Genomic DNA, 23,179 nt, shown 5'->3' with positions numbered 1-23,179 from the left:
TTTTATTTTTTGAGGAACCTCCATTCTGTTTTCCACAGCGGCTGCACTAGTTTGCATTCCAACCAAGAGTGCATGAGAGTTCCTTTTACTTCACATCCTCACAGCACTTGTTGTTTCGTGTGTGTGTGTGTGTGTGTGTGTGTGTGTGTGTGTGTATGTGTGTGTGTGTGTGTATGTGTGTGTGTGTGTGTGTCTAGCCTCATACACTAGAGGTGTGAGGTGATATTTCATTGTGGTTTTAATTTGTATTTCTCTGATGTTGAGCATCTTTTCATGTATCTGTTGGCCATCTGTATGTTTTCTTAGGAGAAATGTCTGTTCATGTCTTCTGCCCATTTTTTACATTTTTTTGTTTGTTTTTGTTTTGGTGTTGGATTGTGTAAGTACTTTATATATTTTGGATGCTAACCCCTTATCAGATGTATCATTTGCAAATATCTTTTCCCATTCAGTAGGTTCTCTTTGAGTTTTTTTGATTGTTTCCTTTTCTGTAAAGAAGCTTTTTATTTTGGTATAGTCCCAATAGTTTATTTTTGTTTTTGTTTCCCTCGCTCCAGGAGACATATCTAGAAAGATGTTGTTATGGACAGTGTCAGACAAATTACGGCCTGTGCTCTTTTCTAGGATTTTTATGGTTTCAGGTCTCACATTTAGGTCCTCAATCCATTTTGAATTTTTGTGTGTATGTGGTGTAAGAGTGGTCCAGTTTCATTCTTTTGCATGTAGCTCTTCAGTTTTCCCAGTACCATTCGTTGAAGAGACTGTCTTTTTCCCATAGGAAATTCTTGCCTCCTATGTCAAAGATTAATTGACAGTATAATCAAAAGTTTATTCCTGGGTTTTCTATTCTAGTCTATTGATCTTTATGTCTATTTTTGTGCCAGTACCATACTAATTGATTCCTAGAACTTTTTGGTATAACTTGAAATCTGGGATTGTGATACCTACAGTTTTGCTTTTCATTGTCAATATTTCTGTGGCTATTCAGAGTCTTTTGTGGTTCCATACAAATTTTAGAATTGTTTGTTCTAGATCTGTGAAAAATGCTGTGGTATTTTGATAGGGATTACATTAAATCTGTAGATTTCTTTGGGTAGAATAGACATTTTAACAATATTTGTTCTTCAAATCCATAACCATGGAATATCTTTCCATTTGTTTGTATCATCTTCAGTTTCTTTCATCAGTGTTTTATAGTTTTCAGAATACAGGTCTTTCACTTCTTTGGTTAAGTTTATCCATAGGTACTTTATTGTTTTTGGTGCAATTGTAAATGGGATTGTTTTCTTAATTTCTCTTTCTGCTGCTTCCTTATTAGTGTATAGAAATGCAGTGGATTTCTGTATGTTGATTTTCTGTCCTGCAACTTACTGAATTTATTCATCGGTTCTAGTAGTTTTTCAGTGGAGTCTTTAGGTTTTCTGTATATACCATCATGTCATCTGCAAATAATGAAAATTTTACTTCTTTTTTGCCAATTTAGATGCCTTTTATTCCTTTCTCTTCTCTGATTGCTGTGGCTAGGACTTCCGGTACTATATTGAATAAAAGTAGTGACAGTGGACATTCTTATCTTGTTCCTAACTTTAGGGGAAAAGTTCTGCTTTTCACAAGTAAGTATAATATTAGCTGTGGATTTTTCATATAAATTCTTTATCATGTTGAGGTATATTCTCTGTAAAACTATTTTGTTGAGAGTTTTTATCATGAATGATATCTTTTGTCAGCTGCTTTTTCTACGTCTATTGAAATAATTATATGGTTTTTATCCTTTTACTGATGTGATGTATCATGTCGATTGATTTGTGAATACTGAACCACTCTTGAAACTCCTCTTTCATTTCTGATTTTGTTTGAGTCGTGTCTCATTGTCACTCTACTCTCTTGTCACAGACTCTGAGCCTGGAGTTCTCTCTTGTCCACCAAGAGAACAGACTCAGAATTGAATATGAGAGAGGCTAATGTCTGGGAGGAGACAAGAGCCCTGAACAGGGGTTTCGTCTCTATTTGTTGAGCTCCTAAGATCTTACATACATGATGAATTTGAAGAAAACAATTAGACAGTAATCATTAACTGGTGTGTGTAAGAAGCAAAGGGTCTGGGCAGCAAGTGGAGTTTGTGATCAAAGCACAATAGTATATTGGTGCCAGATGAAAAGTAATTTCCTTCAGGTGATATAACAAGTTACTCGTGATCCCATTATAATATCTCGCTAACTAACCTTGGACGCTTTTGCCCTGTGGTGGCAGCTTTCTGCCCTAAACTTTTTTCTAACCCATTTTTGTAAGTATAAGAAATTCTTGGATCTGTCTCCCCTCACTCTTTCTCCTCCATCCTGTTCTCTCTCTCTCTCTGTCTCTTTCTCTCTCTCTCCTGAGTTTGGGTAAAGGTCTATCAATTCTGTTGATCTTTTCAAAGAAATAGCTCCTGGTTTCATTGATCTTTTCTATTGGGGCTTTTTTTTTAAGTTTCTGTTTCATTTATTTTTCCTCTAATCTTTATGATTTCCCTCCTTCTACTGGTTTGAGGTTTGTTTGTTCTTCTTTCCCTAGGTCCTTTAGGTGTAAAGTTAGGTTGTTCATTTGAGATTTTTCTTGCTTCTTGAGATAGGCCTGTATTGCTATAAACTTACCTCTTAGAATAGTTTTTGCTGTATCTCAAGGATTTTGGACTGTTGTGTTTTCATTCTCATTTGTCTCCATGTATTTTTTTTATTTCCTCTTTCATTTCTTGGTCATCCTATTCATTGTTTAGTAGCATGTTTTTTAACCTCCATATATTTGTGCTCTTTCCAGATTTCTTCTTGTGGTTGATTTCTAGTTTCGTATCATTGTGGTCAGAAAAGATGCATGGTATGACTGATCTTTTTGAATTTGTTGAGACTTATTTTATGACCTAATATATCACTTATTGTGAAGAATGTTCCATGTGCATTTGAAAAGAATGTAGATTCTGTTTTAGAATGGAACATTCTGAATATATTTGTCAGATCCATCTGGCCCAATGTGTCATTCAAAGCCACTGGTTCCTTGTTGATTTTGTTTGGATGATCTATCCATTGATGTAAGTGGGGTGTTAAAGTTGCATACTTGTATCTTGTTACTATTGGTTACTTCCTTTATGTTTCATAATAGCTGTTTTATGTATCTGGGTGCTTTCCTGTTGGATGCATAAATATTTACAATTGTTATATCTTCATGTTTGACTGTTCCCTTTATGAACATACAGTATCCTTCTTAGTCTCGTTACAGTCTTTAAAGTCTGTTTTGACCTATATAAGTATTGCTACCCCAGCTTTCTTTTCACATCCATTTACATGATAAATGCTTTTCTGTCCTTTCACTTTCTTTTTTTTTTTTTTTAAGTTTATTTATTTTGAGAGAGAGAAAGCGTGAGTATGAGCATGAGCACAGGAGGGACAGAGAGAGGGAGAGAGAGAAAATCCCAGGAAGGCTCCACACTGTCAGAGCAGAGCCTGATACGGGGCTCAGACTCATGAACCATGAGATCATGACCTAAGCTGAAGTCAGATGCTTAACCAACTGAGCCACCCAGTTCCCCTCTATCCCTTCACTTTCAATCTGGATGTATCTTTAGGTCTGAAATGAGTTTTTTGTAGACAGTGTATGAATGGGTCTTGGTTTGTTATCCACTCCATCACCCTATGTCTTTTGACTGGAATATTTAGTCTGTTTACATTCAAAGTAATTATTGATAGGTATGTACTTATTGCTCTTTTGTTACTTGTTTTATGGTTGTGTATGTAATTCTCTGTTCCTTTCTTCCCTTGCCCTCTTCTGTCATGATTAGTTGCCTTTCTTTAATGATATACTTAGATTCCTTTCTCTTTATTTTTTGCATACTTATGACTGGTTTTTGATTTGTGGTTAACATGTGGTTTATATATAACATCTTATGCTCATAACAGCCTATACTAAGTTGATGGTTGCTTAAGTTTGAAAACATTCTTTAATCCTTTCCCCCTCCCACCACGTTTTAGGTATATGTTGTCATTTCATTTAGGTATATGTTGTGTTTTCATTCTCATTTACAGACATACATAATTTACAGACTTTCATTTTGTGAGACTATTGACTGATTTTTATAGATATAATTAATTTTATTGCTTCCTACTTTAGTGCTTCCTACTTTTCTTACTCCTACTTATGGTCTTTCTTTTCCACTCAGAGTCCCCATTAGCATTTCTTATAGGGCTGGTTTAATGGTCATGAATTCCTTTAGCTTTTGTTTGTCTGGAAGCCTCTTTTAATTACCATTTGTCTTGGTGTGGACCTCCTTGAGTTGATTTTGTTGGGGGCTCTCTCTGTGCCTCCTGGATGTGGATTTCTGTCTCCTTCCCCATACTCAGGAAGCTTTCAGCTATTATTTCTCCAAATTTTCTGTCCCCTTTTCTCTCTCTTCTCCTTCAGAATCCCTTCAGAATAAAATGTTGTTACATGTGATGATGTCACTAAATTCCCTTAATCTATTCTTACCTTTCTTCTGCTTTCTCTGTCCTGTTCAGCTTGATTGCATTCCATTACTCTGTCCTCCAGGTCGCTGTTCCATTCTTCTGCTTTCTCTACTACTATTTATTCCTGCCTGTGTACTTTTAACTTCAGTTAATGAGTTCATTTCTGATTTTTTCTTTTGTATGTTTTCTTTCTATTTCGAAGATCTCACTGAAACCCTCCTCTCTTTTCTCAAGTACAGTATCTTTATGACCATTACTTTAAATTCTCTATCAGACATATTACTTATTTTTGTTTCATTTAGCTGTCTTGATGTGATTTTATCTTATTCTTTCATTTGGGACATATTCCTTGATCTTATATTTTTTCTAACTCTCTGTGTTTCTCTGTGTTAGGAAAGTCAGCTATGTCCCTTGCTCTTGAAAGTAGTGGCCTTATGAAGAAGAGGTCCTGTAGTGCCCTGCAGCAGTGTCCCCTGTTCACCAGACTCTGGCGCTTCAGGGGTATCTCCTATGTGTGTTGCATGTACCCTACTGTTGTGGCTGAGCCACATTTGCCTTCAGTCCAGTCATCTGCAATGGCTGTCTGCCTGTTGTGGGCAGGGTTTGGTCCCTCTGTTGTTAGTGAGCCAATCTGGGGCCACCTTGGGCTTGATTTGGGTCAGATCAGGCATCTGCCAGGGCTGCAGTAGCACTGAATTACAGGGCTTTTGTTGGTAGGTGGGGCCTGCAGTCAGGCCAGGTGTCTGCCCCCAGGCCACTGCTAGTGCCCCGGTTGAACTGGTGTGTGTGGTTATCTTTTTCTCTTCCCAAGGAAGAAGTCACTTTGGGGCTGTTGGGGCTCTTGCACAATGCCATGCTTAGTGCTCTGCATTGGATGGACTCCTGCCCAGTGCAGTTTGGGTGGGGCAGATCCATAGGTTATGCAGGGGTGGGGTGGGTGATGTTAGCAGGGTTTGCACTTGTCTGCTGTAGCAGGAGACCTTTGCAGAAGTCCTGTGGAGGACTGGTTGGAGGGGATCAGACTGCAGAAGAATGCAGGACTGGAGTATGCTATTAGCAAGCTAGGTAGAGATCATGTTCCCGCTGGTTCCTACAAGTGTCTGTGTATCTGGGGAGCAGAGGAGGAAAATGGTGCCAACCACCTCTTTTGTTCCTAGAGAAGTCTCCCAAAGATCCCTGCCCCTTCAGCACACCCTGAGATTAGTAAATAAATCTCCTTCCTGTGTACCCCAGGCCTTTTCAAACTGCTTCTTCTGTACTGTATGTCAGGGCTGTTTGTTATGCTATCTCCATTTCCTATAGCCCTCTGGGTTCCCCAGAGCCAAGCCAGCTGAGTTTTAAAGTTCCTGGTGTTAAGCCCCACTGATTCTAAGAACTTGCCAAGTTAAGCCCCACTGGTTTTTCAAAGCCAAATGTTGTCGGGATCCATCTTCCCAGTGTGGGTTCTCCATGCCGCAGGTGCCTGGAGTGGGGTCTTCTCTTCCCTCTCCATGCCTGTAGTGTTCCTCCCTCCTGTGGACAATCTCATGGGTCAGTTTGGTTCCTGGCCACATCTCCATCCTTTCAACCATTTTTGATGTGGCCTCTTCTCTGCATTTAGCTATGGAGAATCTGTTCTGCCAGTCTTCAGGTTATTTTCTAGGTTACTTTTACTGATGTGGGTGTTAGCTAGGTGTGTCCATGGGATGAGATAAGCTTAGGATCCTCCTACACTGTCATCTTCTCTGGAAGCCTCAAGGTGTCATTTTTTTTAAAAACGAATCTTGGTCAGGATCTTAGATGAACTACCAGTCTACACTCAAAGAAATGAGAACTGGCTTCACAATAATTTCACCAAACCCTAAAATCTCAAACAACTTTTCCCTTCCTCCTGTACATATAGTGTTAGAATTAATAAAAGACATACTTTACACTATACATAGAACAGCACTGCCCCCAAAGTTCATATAAGTAAGGTAGAATGTAAGATTCAGGAATATTTAGGTAAATCACAGATGATAAATACTGAATTTATGGGAGATATAGGAGTTGCTCAACTTTTTACTATTCTGATTATAAATCTTAATCTTTTAGAACCAGTGCCATGGAAGGCATCTACAATTTCTCACAAACTTGTGCTTGGTTCTAACCAATTTTGCATTAGTTTAGCCCTCTCATTTGACTCAGCTTGATGGCTTTTTTTTTTTTAATTTAGATGTATTATAGTCCTATTGACTATTTTTACTTGCTAATTAAGTATGACCACTTGGATCAGTGGATCCAGTGCTGTTCTCTTTCTTCACAAAATGATGAGTCTCATATTAGCATTAAATCTGGGTTTGAAGGAACTAAAATGTGTTACATTACATTATCAGGTTGGCTTTTTTAAAAAGACATTTCCGATACAAATTACATATATATATATATATATATATATATATATATATATACACACACACACACACACACACACACACACACACACACATATATATATACACACATATATTTGAAAAAATTTTGGGAAACAGAGAAAAGCATAAAGAGGAAATTTAAGTTACCTATGATCCCACCATCCAAAGAGCAACTCTGTTCATGTTTTCTTGTATTTAACTCTATTTTTTCTTAAGCATCTATATTTTAAAAACCAGAATAATACATATATATTTTTCTGCTTTTAAAAATTATCAGTTCTTAAGACTCGGATAAATCTAATCTTTGTAAACTTTTCTACCATGTTTTAGGAGGCAGGTTGTAATATTTTCAATGTTTGGTGTCTTTTTTTAGCTAATAATAACTATACTTAAAATTATATGATATTACAAGATAGGCTTTATAACAGTCTTGAAAATATTTTCAGTGAATGGAAATGTTGTAGGAAATTACTAGTTCAAATAACAAATATGTGAGTACACAATACATGTTTTAAAACAATACTTTCGTTTGTTTTGTCATGGATAAATAAACCTCTTGACTAGTTATTTAAAAACTTAACATATGAGTATTGCCTCATGCTACTAAGTATTCTTTTAAAAAGTTATCATCTGTTTATTATGAACTACCCTAAAAGTAGGTGGCTTAAAATAACATACATTAATTTTGCAGTCCCTGTGAATCAGGAATCTGGGTGCAGCTTAGATGAGTGCCTGCCTGTCAAAGCCTTTCACAGTTGCCAGTTGGGGCTGTGATCTCATCTGAAGGCTTAAGTGAGGAACAAACCAGTTCTATGCACCCTGCTGTACAGAGATTTTCCTTGATTCCTTGCCTCATGGGCCTCTCCATAAGGCTTCTCATAACACAGAAGTTGGCTTCCATCAGAGTAAGAGTGCAAGACAGAAGCCATGGTCTCTTTAAAATTTAATCTTGGAAATGACATCCCATCACTTTTGCTATACTCTATTGTTAGAAGTAAATCATTGGTCCTACAAGAAGAGGGAATTAAGCAAGGGATGGGAATTTCTGGAGGCAGAGATTACTTGGGGGCCATTGTAGAGGCTATCTACTACAGTTATTTAACAGTTACATAATATTCAGGATATAAGCCTATGATAAATCACATGTCATTGCACATGTAGCTTATTTTCAATTCTTCTAATTATAAAAAGACTACCATGAAAAAGTTTACATATAAATTTTTGTTGGCAACTCTGATCATTTCTTTAAGATAGATTTCTGAGGTGGGATATTTGGTTTAAAGCTTCTAACATGAGTTGTTATGCTACTATTGAAGCAGTTGAAACTACTACCTGTGTTTGAGAATGTTCATTGTATCCTATCGCCTTTAAGACCATTCTTTTTTTTTTTTTAATTTTTAAATGTTTATTCATTTTTGAGAGAGAGACACAGTGTGAGTGGGGAGGGGCAGAGAGAGAGGGGGACACAGAATCCGAAGAAGGCTCTAGGCTCTGAGCTGTCAGCACAGAGCCCAACACCGGGCTCAAACTCACAAACTGTGAGATCATGACCTGAGCCGAAGTCAGATGCTTAACCGACTGAGCCAGCCAGGCGCCCCAAGACCATTCTTTTAAAGAATGGGCTTGTAAAATAAATTGTTCCATAAATACACTGTTTATCTGATTTGGTGCATATCATGAAATCTGAAAGGGAGGCACTGTGATATGGCAGCGAGATCCCTGAAGCCATATTCAAAAGATCTGAGTACCAGAACAGGCAGTGCAACTGGTCTCTCGTGCGTTGTCATCCAGACTATGTGCTTCCTCAGGCAGGATATTTAACTTGCTTACGTACACAGTCTACATCAATGTACTTTGTAAAATATGGAAAAATAATTCCTTTCTGTTGCATAAAAGATCGATAAGACACCAGGGAAAGAGTAAAGGGAAAAATGGAAATGAGGTATGCTCAATAGAAACAGAGATAGATGGATAATTTACTCTGAAAAGCTCCAGACACTTGGTTATCATTTGTAATGTATGGTTATATATACTCTGCTGCTCTCTTTGTAGGAGTACAGCTATACCTTGTTTTATTGCACTTTGTAGATACTGCCTTTTTTACAAATCGAAGATTTGTGGCAACCCTGTGTTGAGCGAGTCTGTCTGCACCATTTTTCCAACAGCATTTGCTCACTTCATCTCTCTGTCACATTTTGGTAATTCTCACAATATTTCAAACTTTTATTATTTGTTATGGTGATCTGTGATGAGTGATTACAACTCACTGAAAGCTCAGATGATCATTAGCAGTTTTTAGCAGTAAAGCATTTTTATTTATGTACATTTGCATTTTTAGACATAATGCTGTGGCACACTTAGGAGACTACACGATAGTGTAAATATAACTTTTATTTTTATTGGGAAACCAAGACATTCTTTTCACTTGCTTTATTGTGATATTTGCTTTAACAGTCAGTGGTCTGGAACTGAACCCACAGTTTTTTTGAGGTATGCCTGTATAGGAATTTCTTTCTAACATCTAGAGTTAAATTATTTAAGTCAATTAACATTTACTGAAGCCCTTCATTATGCATGCATATAGAAGTGAGATGCAAGGATGAATAACAATGACTTATTACCAGTCTTCTTTCAGAAAGCATTTAAGTGCTGTGACCATGTTCAAGCCTTTACGAGTCCATCTGGTATGGGTACAGACTTGTAAACAAGGCAGAATGGGAAATACAGTGATGAAGATAAATATGGCACGGAAACCCAAGAGCGTGATAGAGTGATACTAGGTAGCGAGATGGCCTTTATACAGGAAGTGGACTTGAGATGCACACTTAAGAATAGGTAAATTTTTAGAAAGAAGAAATTTTTGTGTAGTAATACTAGAGAGAAGGAGAAATGATAAGAAAGCCCTTTTTAAGAGACAAAGCATTTTACAAATGTGAAGAAGGAATCTATGGAATAATTGGCTTAGCATATAAGGATGATTGCATCATGATTTTCAGCTTGCAGTGAGTTTTAAGACTGAACATTCATTTTTGCATTAGTTTTGGTTTCATGTTCTGATTCAAGTTCCAATTCCTAGTTTCAGGTACAGGGTCTAAAGAGCAGTCTAGGTGTAATAAACTAAAGACAATATTCTGACGTTGTTACCAGTTTTTCATACCACCTCCATTTCACAACAGTTGTTTAAGGAACTGGCTTCAGAATTTTATGGAGCTTAATTCATGCATCACAAGTACAGCTGTCATTTAGCTGTGGCCTGACATGACTAAGAAATGAATATAGAATATAAAGTTTAAATGCTTTAAATTCTTGGGGTGCCTGGGTGGCTCATTCAGTTGAACATGCGACTCTTGATTTGGCTCAGGTCAGGATCCCAGGGTCATGGAACTGAGTCCCTGGTCAGGGGGTGGAGCGTGGAGCCTGCTCAAGCTTCTCTCTCCCTCTGTCCCTCTCCCCTGCTTATGCACATCCCTTTTCTCTTAAAAAAAAAAAAAAAAGTATATGTTAAATGTTTTATATTCTTAGTGGTGATCTAGATCAAATTTTTTTCTTCAGCTAGTTTTTTTTTTTTTTCCAACTAATTGATCAGTAGCTACTCTCCATTTTCCTGCAGGGATTTATATGGATAGTACTGGAAGAATTACTGCAGACTAAGATTCAATATTCCTAGTCATAAATAGGATTGGTCAGGTGAACCCAGACATGTACCCAGAGTAAAGCTCAGAGGGCCAGGAGAAATGCCTATTTCTCTTCTCCACCTGGAGGACTTGGTAAAATGGGTGAAACATTGACACCTGTTTTAGATCTATTACCTGATTGTAATGATTCAAAATTACTGTCAGCATTCTTATATTCTTCTCTTTCTTTAATTATCTTAAAGTACAGCAAAGCGCTTAAAATAATTTGGTAATAGTAGTTTTAGGGGACAATCTAAGAGAAAGAAGGAAAGGAAATGACACTTACTGAACACCTTGCTTGTTCCAAAACAATTCTAGATGTTTTATATATGGACGCTCACTTAAATTTTATGATGAATGTCTGAGGTGGATCTCAGTTTACAGATGAAGTCCTACCACATAGCTCTACTCAGGTTTATTAGAATCTCATACATTAGCCTCTCAATTAACAGTGTTATTTCCCCTGCCCCTCCATTGAGAAAATTGAACCCCAAATGTGACCTCACGAAGAGTCATCCTGAGACCACCCTGCAGGTGAGCAGATGCACACTGCATACGTTCTGCGTGCCTAAGGACCAATCCAACTGTTCGGTTTCCAAAGTAGTGCTCTTTAGGCAACCTTCAAACTGGCCAAAATATTTGCCATATTTTCCAGCTTTTACTTTTTGGTGAGAGTATTAAATCTGAGTTCATTTGTTTGCCAGTTTAACTGGCATCATTTGACCCTGTTATGAATTTAAAGTCTAAGTGATTCTCAATATTATCAGGACAAAGACTTCTGTTTAAAGTCCAATTTTATGGACCCCCCCCCAACAAGAAAGAAAATATACTCTTGGTGCCCATTATTAGAGAATGAATAATGACAAACATCCTATTAGGAACTCAGGTATTTTTTTAATGAACTCATATTTTTTAATGAATTAGCATTTATTAATTGCATCTACATTGAAATTTGAAAAATATATATGCATAAGACTTTTTTTTAAGATTATTTTGAGAGCAAGAGAGAGCACACATGGGAGGAGCAGAGGGAGATGGAGAGAATCCCAAGCAGGTTCCTCACTGTCAGCGTGCAGCCCAATGCAGGGTTTCAATCATGAGATCATGACCTGAGCTGAAATCAAGAGTAGGACATTTAACTGAATGAGCCACCCAGGCACCCCTATATGCATAAGACTTCTTTTACAGACTATAGCATTTTTTAAATTATTTAAAGATTCTCATTAATTCAGGGCTAGGGCCCATTTTAAGCCATAGCTTGAGATAAAAACATCTTGGAAACCTGTTCAGAGGCTTAGCATATGATATAAAGTAGGACAGCAGGAATAACCATTTCTGTTAATCTAGTATTTAAGGTGGACTTTCAGGGATTTAGAGGTCTGTTCATTTCCAGAAAGATATTTAGAAGCTGCTTTTTTTGGCTAGTGCTTTGTGTTTGGGCCTCATACTCAAGTTACGGCTTGACACCTTCCCTGGTATATTCCAAAGGAGCTTACTCATGAGGCTTAGTTTGATGACACTGCATCCAGGATGGAGCATCACAGCTCTGAAATGAACTACACGGAATGAATGGGCTGCAGTAATTTAAATCTTCTGTTTGAAGGATCCAATAGAAGACCCAGTAGGTGCTAGACCTGTTCCCAAGGGAAGTGCCAGGGCTGTGGCCTGACACACTCCACATACTTAGCGCTTTGAGGCTCCTCAGTAACATTGAGGGAAACAAGTCAAAGGACCTTTCTTTTATGCATGCCTGTGCTGTGTGTGTGTGTGTGTGTGTGTGTGTGCGCGCGCGCATGTGTGTGTTGGGATGGGGGGGTGGTGAGGGAGAAGGTGTGGTGGGAGGAAAGGCATCCTTATATTGTATTTAGCTGCCAGTGGCATAAACAAAAAATGGCCACTTCTCCTATTAAGGCAAAGATAAAACAAATTAAGGACTTTCTCTGGGCATCTACACTATTTATTGCCTGAATAAGCTGTCATCTTGTCTCACTCTGCCTCTCTTTAACTTTATTTGTTCAATAAGTTTGAAAGCACTTAAAGACATTGGTCCTGAACACATAATAGAGACTAATTAAAGACTGGCTGGATGGTTAAGGAATGTTCTCACAGCTCTTTATGTATCTTAAGATTATAAACTAAAGTATAAACGAAATGGATTTTCAGTATTTTTATTGAAGTATAATTAGTATACAATGTTATGTTAGTTTCAGGTATACAACATATTCACTCAACAGTTCTATACATTACTCAGTGCTCACCATAAGTGTAGTCACTGTCACAAGGTTATTATATTATGACTGTGTTCCCTGTACTTTTATATTTTATAGACTGTACTTTTCATCTCTGTGACTTTTTTATCACTGGAAGTCTATACCTTTTAATCCCCTTTATCATTTCACCCATCCTCCCACTCACTTCTCCTGTGGCAACTACCAATTTGTGCTCTGTATTTAAGAGTCTGGGTTTTTTTGTTTATTTCTTTGTTCATTTGTCTTTAGGTTTCACATTTAAGTGATGTCACATGGTACTTGTCCTTCTCTGACTTATTTCATTTAACATTATACCCTCTAGGTCCATCTATGTTGTTGCAAGTGTCAAGATCTCATTTTTCTTTTCTTTATGGCTGAATAATATTCCATTGTGTGCGTGCATGCGTGTGTGTACACATAAATCATATCTTCTTTATCCATTCATCTATATGGACACTTGGGTCACTTCCATATCTTGGCTATTGTAAAATAATGCTGCAATAACATAGGGGTGCATATATCTCTTTGAATTAGTGTTTTCACTTTCTTTGGGTAAATACCCAGTAGTGAATTACTGGATTATATGGTAATTCTATTTTTAATTTTTTTAGGAACTGCTGTGTTATTTTCCACAGTGGCTGCACCAGTTTGCATTCCCACCAACAGTGCACAGGGGTTTTCTTTTTCTCCACATCCTCACCAACACCTGTTTTTCTTTTTGAGTCTAGCCATTCTGACAGGTGTATGGTGATATTTCATTGTGGTTTTGCTTTGCATTTTCCTGATGATTAGTGATGTTGAGCATCTTTTCTTGTGTCTGTTGACCATGTGTATGTCTTCTCTGGAAAAATGTCTATTCAGGTCCTCTGCACATTTTAAAATCAGAGTTTCTTTTGTGTTGGGCTGTATAAGTTCCTCATGTATTTTGGATGTTAATCTCTTATTAGATATATCATTCTCAAATATCTTCTCCCATTCAGTAGGTTGCCTTTTCATTTTGTTGTTTCCTTTGCTGTGCAAAAGGTTTTTATTTTGATGTAGTCCCAATGGTTTGCCTTTGTTTCCCTTGCCTTAAAAGACATAGTTAGAAAAATATCGCTAAGGACGGCGTCAAAGAGATTACCGCCTGTGTTTTCATCTAGGAATTTTATTTTTTTTCAGGTCTCACAGTTAGGTCTTTAATCTATTTTGAGTTTATTTCTGGTGTGAGAAAGTGGTCCATTTTTATTCTTTTGCATGTAGCTGTCGTTTGCCCAGCACCATTTATTGAAGAGACTGTCTTTTCCCTATTGTCTATTCTTGCCTCCTTTGTCATAGACTAACTGGCCATACAGTACGGGTTTATTTCTGGGCTCACTTTTGAAAATTGATTTCTTTAATCAGCCATTTAAAATGACAGAGCTAAAATACTTTTCCTGGTTAATATCCAGCATTTATTGTATTATGCCTTCAGCTGATAGCCATAGTAACTTCCCAGCCAGACAGATGAATAATGTAGGCTGAAAATTAACTTAGGACAGCTGATCCCACATGTTGTCCTAAGAAGGTTAATTGTACAACCTGCTAAATTATTGACTTGCATTAATAACTAACACTATTGAGGGTGCCTGGGTGGCTCAATCAGCTGAGCGTCCAACTCTTGATTTTGGCTCAGGTCATGATCCCAGGGCCATGGGGATCTCTCCAAGTTCCTAAAGGAAGTGAGAAAGCCCTTGAACTGGTAGCAGTGGGTAGATGGAGGGTTCTTGCTTTTCTGTAGGTGCCGAAGAATATGACCACTGAGTTTGGGCTGATTTAGGCCAGTGTGAGAACAATGGAAATCACATGCCTATCACAGCAGGCACACAGCACTGTGAGCTGGTTTGTGCACTGGATGCTGCCTCATCACTTTAAGAGTTAGAATTTTAGACTGATTTTAAAACTTGGTGTGACTGATTCAAGCAGGCAGCCTTTTTCAGGTATAAATATATCAATTCCCTGGACTTGTATCTCCCAGAATGTTCTCAAAACTGTTACATACATTTTATTGAAGTAAAAATTACAGTGAATTACATAGATATTAAGGGTATAATTTGAAAAGTTTTGACAAATGTATATACTCATGTAATCAACACTCTAATCAAGATATACATTTATATCACTTAGAACATTCTTTCACGACCCCTTCCACACAGCCCTTACTCAAAGAGAACCATGTATGATTTCCATTTATGGGATTAATGTTGTCCATTCTTAAAATTCATAGAAATACGATCAGCCTTTTGTATCTGGCTTGACACATTTCTGAGATTCACCCATGTTGTTGCATTTATCTACACTTCATTCTTTTTTATTGTCAACTAGTATTCCATTTCATGGAGATCCCCAATTTGCTTCTCCAATAAGCCTACTGATGGACATTTAGGTTGTTTCCAGCTTTGCTGTGAATAAAGCTTCTATGGACATTAGCATACAAGTTTTTTGGCAGACATGTTTCCATTTGTCTTAGATGAATGCCTAGAAATATATATATACATCAATTTGGGAAGTAGTGACACCTTAATATTGTCTTTGAGATCATAACACTTTATTTCAGTTTTCTCAGTAACAGTTTGTATTATTCATACAAATATACAAATACACAATATTATGCAGTGTAGTTCTTTAATGTTTTGTTATATTTATCCCTAAGGGTTCATACTTTCCACCCTATTCCAAGTGGCATTAATTTCATCTTCCAGTTCTTTACTGTCTAATCATAAAGTAATTGATTTTTGTGTAGCAATTTTAGATCTTGAGACCTTGCTAAAATTCTAGTTTTTTGTATAATCTTAAAGATTTTCTACATATACAATCATATCATCTGCAAATAAAAGCAATTTCCTTTTCCTTTTGGACAGTCTTTGTATTTGTCCCCTCCCCCAGTACAATATTAATAGCAATCATGAGAATGAACATTGTTGACTTGTTCCTATCATGGCAAAAGTATTCACTTTCACCATTAACATTAGTTTTAAGGAAATTCCTATTGCTAGTTTGCTGAGAATTTTTATCATGAATGGTGGTTTTATCAAATGCTTTTTCTACATTTATTGAGAGGATTATCCAGTTATGGTAATCTTTATGTTTTGTTTGTTTTTGAGAGAGTAAGTACATGAGCTAGGGAGAGGAGCAAAGGGAGAAAGAGAATCCTAAACAGGCTCCATGCTCAGCACGGAGCCTGATGCAGGGCTTGATCCCACGACCCTGGGATCATGACCTGAGCAGAAATCAAGAATCAGATGCTTAACTGACTGAGCCACCCAAGTGCCCAGTAATCTTTATGTTAATGATGAATTATAGGACCACCTGGGTGGCTCAGTCAGTTAAGCGTCCAACTGTTGATTTCAGCTCAGGGCATGGTCTCACAGTTCACGAGTTCAAGTGCCGCACTGGGCTCTGCACTGACAGTGTGGAACTTGCTTGGGATTTCCTTCTCAAAAAATAAATAAGCTAAAAATTAAAAAATATGTGAATTATATTTCTTGACTTTTGAATGTTCTGTTGCATTTCTTGCATTCCTGGTATAAATCCCACTTGGTCATGATGTATTATATGAATTGAATTTGCCATTTAAAAAAAAATGGGATCTGTGTCTGTGTTCATGAGGGATATTGACTTGTAGAGTTTTCTTCAAATCTCTTTACTTCTGGTAACAGTGTAATCCTGACCTGATGTAGAATAAATTTAGAAGTGTTTCCTCCTTCTCTGTTTTCTGAAGAGTTTAAGTTGGATTGGTATTATTTCTTCCTGGAGTGTATGAAAGAATTTAGAGCACTAGCTAGTCTTTTAAGCCTGGGGGTTTCTTTTTGGAAATATTTAAGTTATAGATCTAATTTCTTTAATTGATAAAGAGCTATCAACCTTTCTATTTTCTCTTGTGTTGGTTTTGGTAATTTGGTATTGTTGTAAAGTTGTACATAATATTCTCTGGTTGGTTTGTTTAACACATATAGCATCTGTACTACTGTTTTTCTCACATCTTGGTAATGTGTCCTGTCACTTTTCTTGATCAGAGTAGAGACTTCTCTATTTTATTTAATCTTCCTTAAAAACCAGCATTGGTTCCACTGATTTTTCTCTATTGTTTGCCCTTTTTGCTTCATTGATTTTTGCTCTTATCCATATTATTTCCTTCCTTCTACTTATTTTTGGTTTACTTTTCTTTTTCTAGTTTCTTATGGTCCTAGTTTAGATCACTGATTTAAACTAAACCTTCATTTTTATTAGAAGCATCTAAATCCATCTCTTTCCCTCTAAGCACTAGTGATACATTTAAAAAAATTGGGGGTGCCTGGGTGGCTCAGTCGGTTGAGCGTCCAACTTTGGCTCAGGTCATGACCTCATGGTTTGTGGGTTCAAGCCCCGCGTCGAGCTCTGTGCTGACAGCTCAGAGCCTGGAGCCTGCTTCCAATTCTGTGTCTCCCTCTCTCCCTGACCCTCCCCCACTCGCACTCTGTCTGTCTCTCAAACATTGAAAAAAAATTTTTTTAAATTTGATATGGTTTCTATTTAGTTGAAAACATTTTAATTTCCCTGTGATTTCTTCCTTGCCCCACGGATTATTCAGAAATGCGATAGTTTCCAAATATTTAGGGCCTTTCTGTATATTTTATTACCACTTATTTCTAATTTAATTCTGTGGTGGTTGGAAAATATACTCTAAGATTTCAAGCTTTTGAAACCTTTTGAGACCATCATGTTATGTTGTCTTAGTGAATATTCCATATGCAGTTAAGAATATATATCCTGCAGGTGTTGGGTATAGTATTTTATAAATGTTAACTAACTCAAGTTACTAGTTCAAATACTAGTTGAATACTAGTGTTCAAAATTCGAATTCCGTATTTTTTCCCTTGGATATTATATCATTTACCAAGAGAGCAATGTTCATTTCTCCCTTTACTTCTGTCAGTTTTTCCTTCATGTATTTTGAAGCTCTGTTGCTAGCTACATATACACTTATGATTGTCGTACCTTCCTCACTGACACACAAAATGTCCCTCTTTATTTCTGGTAATCCCTTGGGTCTTGAAGTCTACTTTGATATTCATATAGCTATAGAAACTTTTTTATGCTTCCTATTTTCATGGTATGCCTTTCTAACTCTCTTGCTTGCAACTTTTATATCCATATTTAATTGAAGTACATCTCTTATAGGTAGTATATAGTTGGATTTTTTATAAAGGACTTTATTTTTTAGAGCAGTTTTAGGGTCACAGCAAAATGGAGCAGGCAGTACAGATATTCCCTGCACTCCCCCACCCCAACACATACACACAGCCTCACCCACTATCAACATCCCCATTCCAGAGTGGTATATTTGTTACATGAACACACCATCATTACTCAAAGTCCATAGTTTACACTAGGGTTCACTCTTTGTTGTGTGTTCAATAAATTTTGACAAATGTATAATGTTATGTATGCACCACTGTGGTATCATACAGAGTAGCTCACAGTCCTAAAAATGCTCTATGTTCTATCTGTTCAGCCCTCCCTCCTTTCTAATCCTTGGCAACAATCATCATACTTTTTACTATTTCCATAGAGTTACCTTTTCCAGAATACCATAGTTGGAAGGATTGGCTTAACATTGTCATATGCATTTAAGTTTCCTCCTTTTCTTTTCATGGCTTGATAACTGATTTCTTTTTAGCAATGAATCACATTCCATTGTCTGGATATACAACTGTTTGTCCACCTACTGAAGGACATTTTTGTTGCTTCCAACTTTGGCAATTATGAATAAAACTTACTATAAACATCCATATGTAGGCTTTCATGTGGACATAATTTTTCAACTCATTTGGGTAAATACCAAGGAGTATGACTGCTGGCTCATATGGTAAGATTATGTTTAGTTTTGTAAGAAAACACCAAACTGTCTTCCAAAGTAGCTGTACTATTTTGCATTCTCACCAACAATGAATGAGTTTCTGTTGTTCCCCATTCTTGCCAGCATTTGAGGTCATCAATGTTTGAATTTTCACCATTTTAATGTTATAATGATATCTCAGTGTTGTTTTAATTTGCAATTACCTAAGATAGGATGTTGAACACCTTTCATATGCTTACTTGCCATCCGTCTTCTTTGATGAGGTGTCTGTTCAGATCTCTTGCCCATTTTTTAAAATAAGTTTGAGAGAGAGCATGCATGCACAGGGGAGGGGCAGAGAGAATCCCAAGCAGACTCTGCACTGTCAACACAGAGCTGGACTTGGGACTCGAACCCATGAACCATGAGATCATGACCAGAAGCCAAAATCAAGAGTCAGGCCTTAACCAACTGAGCCACCCAGGCACCCCTACATCTGTTGCCCATTTTTAAATCAGGTTGTTTTCTTGTTGAGTTTTAAGAGTTCTTTGTACATTATACATAATCCTTTATCAGATATGCTGTTGCTTCTCATTTTCTTGACAGTGTCTTACACAGAGCAGAAGTTTTTAACTTGATGAAATACAAATTATCATTTATTTCATGGATCATGCCTTTGGTGTTACATCTAAAAGGTGATCACCGGGGCGCCTGGGTGGCTCAGTTGGTTAAGCGGCTGACTTCGGCCTGGGTCATGATCTCGTGGTGTGTGAGTTCAAGCCCCGTGTCAGGCTCTGTGCTGACGGCTCAGAGCCTGGAGCCTGCTTCCGATTCTGTCTCCTTCTCTCTCTGCCCCTCCCCCACTTGTGCTTTGTCTCTATCAAAAATAAATAAAATGTAAAAAAATAAAAGGTGATCACCAAGCCCAAGGTCATCTAGATTTATCTAGGTTTAACATCTGGATGTGATCTTCTAGGAGTCTTATAGTTTCATGTTTTACACTTAGGTCTGTGATCAATTTTGAGTTAATTTTTGTGACGGGTGCAAGGTGTTTTTGTTTGTTTTTTGGTTTGTTTTTGTGGCTATACAATTCCAGCACATGTTGAAAAGACCACCTTCGCTCCACTGTCAGAGATCTGTTGGCTATGTTTGTGTTGTTTTAATTGAAATTTTTAGTCTCTTTCCTTCCACATAATTTTTGATATGTAAGGGTTTAAGTCAGTCACTTTGCTGTTTTCTAATTGCCCCATATTCTTTTTCCTTCCTATATTCTTTATTTCCTGCTCTCTGGGTTAAATGTGTCTAATTCCTCATTGCTAATTTCTCATTGTTTTTAAGCCATACTTTTTTGTGGTTTCTCTGTTCACATTTTAAAACTTTTTCCCCAGATTGGATATATCTACAGACTTATGTTCAAGTTCATTAATCCTTCCTTAAGTATCCAATAGCTCATACGATGAGTTGTTCATTTTAGTTCTTGAGTTTACAATTTCCATTTCTCTGATGAGATTCTCTACTTGTTCACTCTTTATGATCATTTCTCCTGTAAATCCTTGAACGTATTTAAATAGCATCTTTACAGTTCTATTGTGTTAATTACCAAATAGTGGGTCATTTGGGGGTCTATTTCTAATAACTGTTTTTTGATAGGACACATTTTCCTGTTTTGCATGGCAAGTAATTTTTATTCTAGGATGAATGTTGTGGATGATACCCTTGAAGGAGTCTGGATTATGTCATCTTCTTTTAAGTGGTATTTTATTCTTTGGGACTGTTTGTTTGACCTTAGGCTAGCCAGTCCATAGGCCATATTGGACTGTTTTTGTCAACTTTTATTGGAACATAGCCATTGCCCACTTTTTTACATATTGTCTACAGCTACTTCTACACTAAAACAGCAGGACTACATAGTTGTGACACAGAACTATACAGCTCATAGGATAAGTCCTATGCTATCTTGCCCTTTAAGAAAGTTTGCCAACTCCTGCTCTAGGATTCACACCTGACTCCTAAGGTGTCTGGTTTCATTGAGGTGTCTCCATTTGGGTTGGTCTGGTTACTCCAAGGATTCTGCGGCACTAAGTCTTGCAAATTCTTTTCCTGTACATGCGCATCCTAAGTCCTCAGACAAGTACTCTTGATGAGACCCCATCAGATGGGAGACCCCACTTCTGCCTCCCTCCCAACAGCTCCCTTATCTCTTGAAATTTCTGTTTCAGTAATCCAATCTCTTCAGCTCAGTAGCATCAACACTCTGGTTAGGGCCAATTTCCCCAAGATAATGCTGTAAGATGCTCCCAGGCAGAATCTCAGGATGCTTAATTAAGGGGTTTAACAGTCTGTGTTTCTATTCTCCCAAAGATCACAGTCCTGTGCTGCTGTTCAATGCCTGAAAATATCTGCCCACATATTTTGTCCAGGTTTAAAGTTGTTTTTTGTGAGGGTACATCCGGCACTATTTTGTTATGGTAGATACAGCTGCTTTTTACAGAACCAGAGATCCTAGAAAACAGAATATTGTGATAATTCTACTCATGGCCTTTTGACATCTACTGAATAATCATTTTCAGGTTAACTATGTACAATTCCCTTAACCATCCCGTATAGTACAAATTAGACACTATGTAAGTCATTACATGTTGCCCATGTGCAACTAGGAGAGTTCCCGTCTGCAGGGAGTTCAGTTTAGTAAATCAGACAAACATTATACACATCCCCTTTTCCCTTTTTGAAATACATCTCTAGCAAGGCATACAGAGCTAGAGGTAATTAAAAGCAGAGGGCTAGATTTCCTCCCCTTTCCCACCATATATCCTTATTGGAGGTAGTATTATGAGAGAAATTGGATAGGCTTTATAGAAATCTAAAAAAATATAGGGCAAAGGTCACCTCTTCTGGACTTTGATTATAAACTGTTTAAAAATGGATTTAAATGCATGGTAATTGTAGTTTTTTTTAATCTTAAGATCAGTAGTTTCTAAAATAAGTCAACTGAGTTTGATTTTGTGAATTTGTCTAGAGCTATGTCTTTTTGGTCCAAAAACTAAGATATAATCAAGGATCATAATCCTATAGAGACTTTACCTGTGCTTTCTTATGGCTACACTCCCTCCAGTGAAGTTGCTTTGTATTTTGCTACTGTTAAGTCCTATCTTAAGATAGGACGTGCAAGATTAGAAGGCACATTGTGAGCACTGCAGTCTACTTACTGACCGGACATCAAACGAGAGTGAGACATTTAGGGGGGGAGAAACTTTTAACCTTATTTTAAATTAATCTGAGCTTTTCATATAGTTTCATAGGGAGTATTTAATTCAGAAGAAAAAAAAAAAAACAGGTGGCTTTGCCTCATCTAACTTGTGTTGGCTAAGGGTTGTCATTCTCTTTGAATTGTAAACCTCTAACCAGAGGACAAAGCCTGACTCTGAAAACAGTCCAAGATGTGTAGGCTCATGAGGCTTAAGGCAGGAGCAAATGTCTGATATGCTTGTTTTTCTCAACAGTACAGATCAGGGGTTGGCAAACATTTTCTGTAAAGGGCCAGATAGTAAATATTTTAGGCATCTCGGGCTACGCGGTTTCTGTCAAAACCACTCAACTCTGCCACTGTAGCATGAAAGTAGCCGTAGAGAACACATAAGCAGATAACACAGCTGTGTTCTAATAAACTTAATTTATAAAAACAGGCAGCTAGGATTTGATCTAGAGTTTGCTGAACCCTGGTGCACATAAATTAGCAAAAGTTTAACTGTGTTTTTAGTTTTATAAAATGTTCAAGATCTTGAAAAAAGGTTTTCCTATTTTGTAAATTGCCAGTTTTACTGAATGGTTATCTTTTCTATTGAGGAGATAAAGCTGTTGTTACCTCCCAACTCCTGCAAGTGACCAAGAGTGGTAGAGAACCATTTCTACATGCTATCTAATCACACAGTATTTTGCATGTGGTAACTTCAAAATGAAACTTTTCTTTTGACAGATAAACACTACAGGTGAAGATTGGTAAAAAGAAGCACTGATTACTGTGGTGGCCTGGAGAGGAAAAGCGCTGGTCGGTATCACATGGACAAGCTCAGTGTTTTCCAAAGATGCTGTTGAAGTAGTCTTTGCTACTGCTTTCCTTCAAAGCTCTTCATAACATGGGCTGCATGAAATCAAAGCAAACTTTCCCATTTCCTACCACATTTGAGAGTGAGAAGCAGCATGCAAGTGAAGAAAGCTTTATGTCTGGAGACAGATTTCTACCTAGGATGCCTTCTCCAGTTAATGTCGAACAGGAAGTGAAGAAACCATCAGGGCCCGAAACTGTGGTCTTCGAATTTGCACATCGCCTGTCCCAGGAAATCCTGAGTGATGCCTTGCAGCAGTGGGCAGGCAATAATATCAAGTACTATGACATCCCATATATTGAGAGTGAGGGGCCTTGACGCTGTAGGATGATGATAACTTCTTGAATTGTAGATAAAGTTGGTGCTAGCTTAAATACATGAAACAATAGCAAAAACTGATGTGAATAAATACAAATAACTACGCCTGGATGTAAAAAAAAAAAAAA

The 23,179-nt window shown here is 37.4% G+C and overlaps 1 protein-coding gene across 7 annotated transcripts in view; it reads left to right on the top strand.

The window, feature by feature from the left end:
* Positions 1-23,155, top strand: part of CC1H2orf88 (chromosome C1 C2orf88 homolog) — a 57,518-nt gene extending 34,363 nt beyond the window's left edge. For 6 of the 7 annotated variants that reach the window (XM_049615329.1, XM_049615334.1, XM_049615330.1 and 3 more), the window contains one exon: positions 22,604-23,155. In XM_049615329.1, coding sequence (XP_049471286.1) covers positions 22,764-23,051 — 288 coding nt within the window. In that variant the 5' untranslated portion in view covers positions 22,604-22,763 and the 3' untranslated portion in view covers positions 23,052-23,155. Of the gene's footprint in view, positions 1-2,958; positions 3,065-22,603 lie in introns of those variants that run through there. The other variant, XM_049615332.1, reaches the window with a different exon arrangement.
* The last annotated feature ends 24 nt before the right edge of the window (positions 23,156-23,179 follow it).

The sequence above is a fragment of the Panthera uncia genome (assembly GCF_023721935.1).
Source record: "Panthera uncia isolate 11264 chromosome C1 unlocalized genomic scaffold, Puncia_PCG_1.0 HiC_scaffold_3, whole genome shotgun sequence".
Classification (NCBI taxonomy): Eukaryota; Metazoa; Chordata; class Mammalia; order Carnivora; family Felidae; genus Panthera; species Panthera uncia.
Note: the sequence above shows the minus strand (reverse complement) of the source record. Positions and strands in the feature narration are given on the sequence as shown.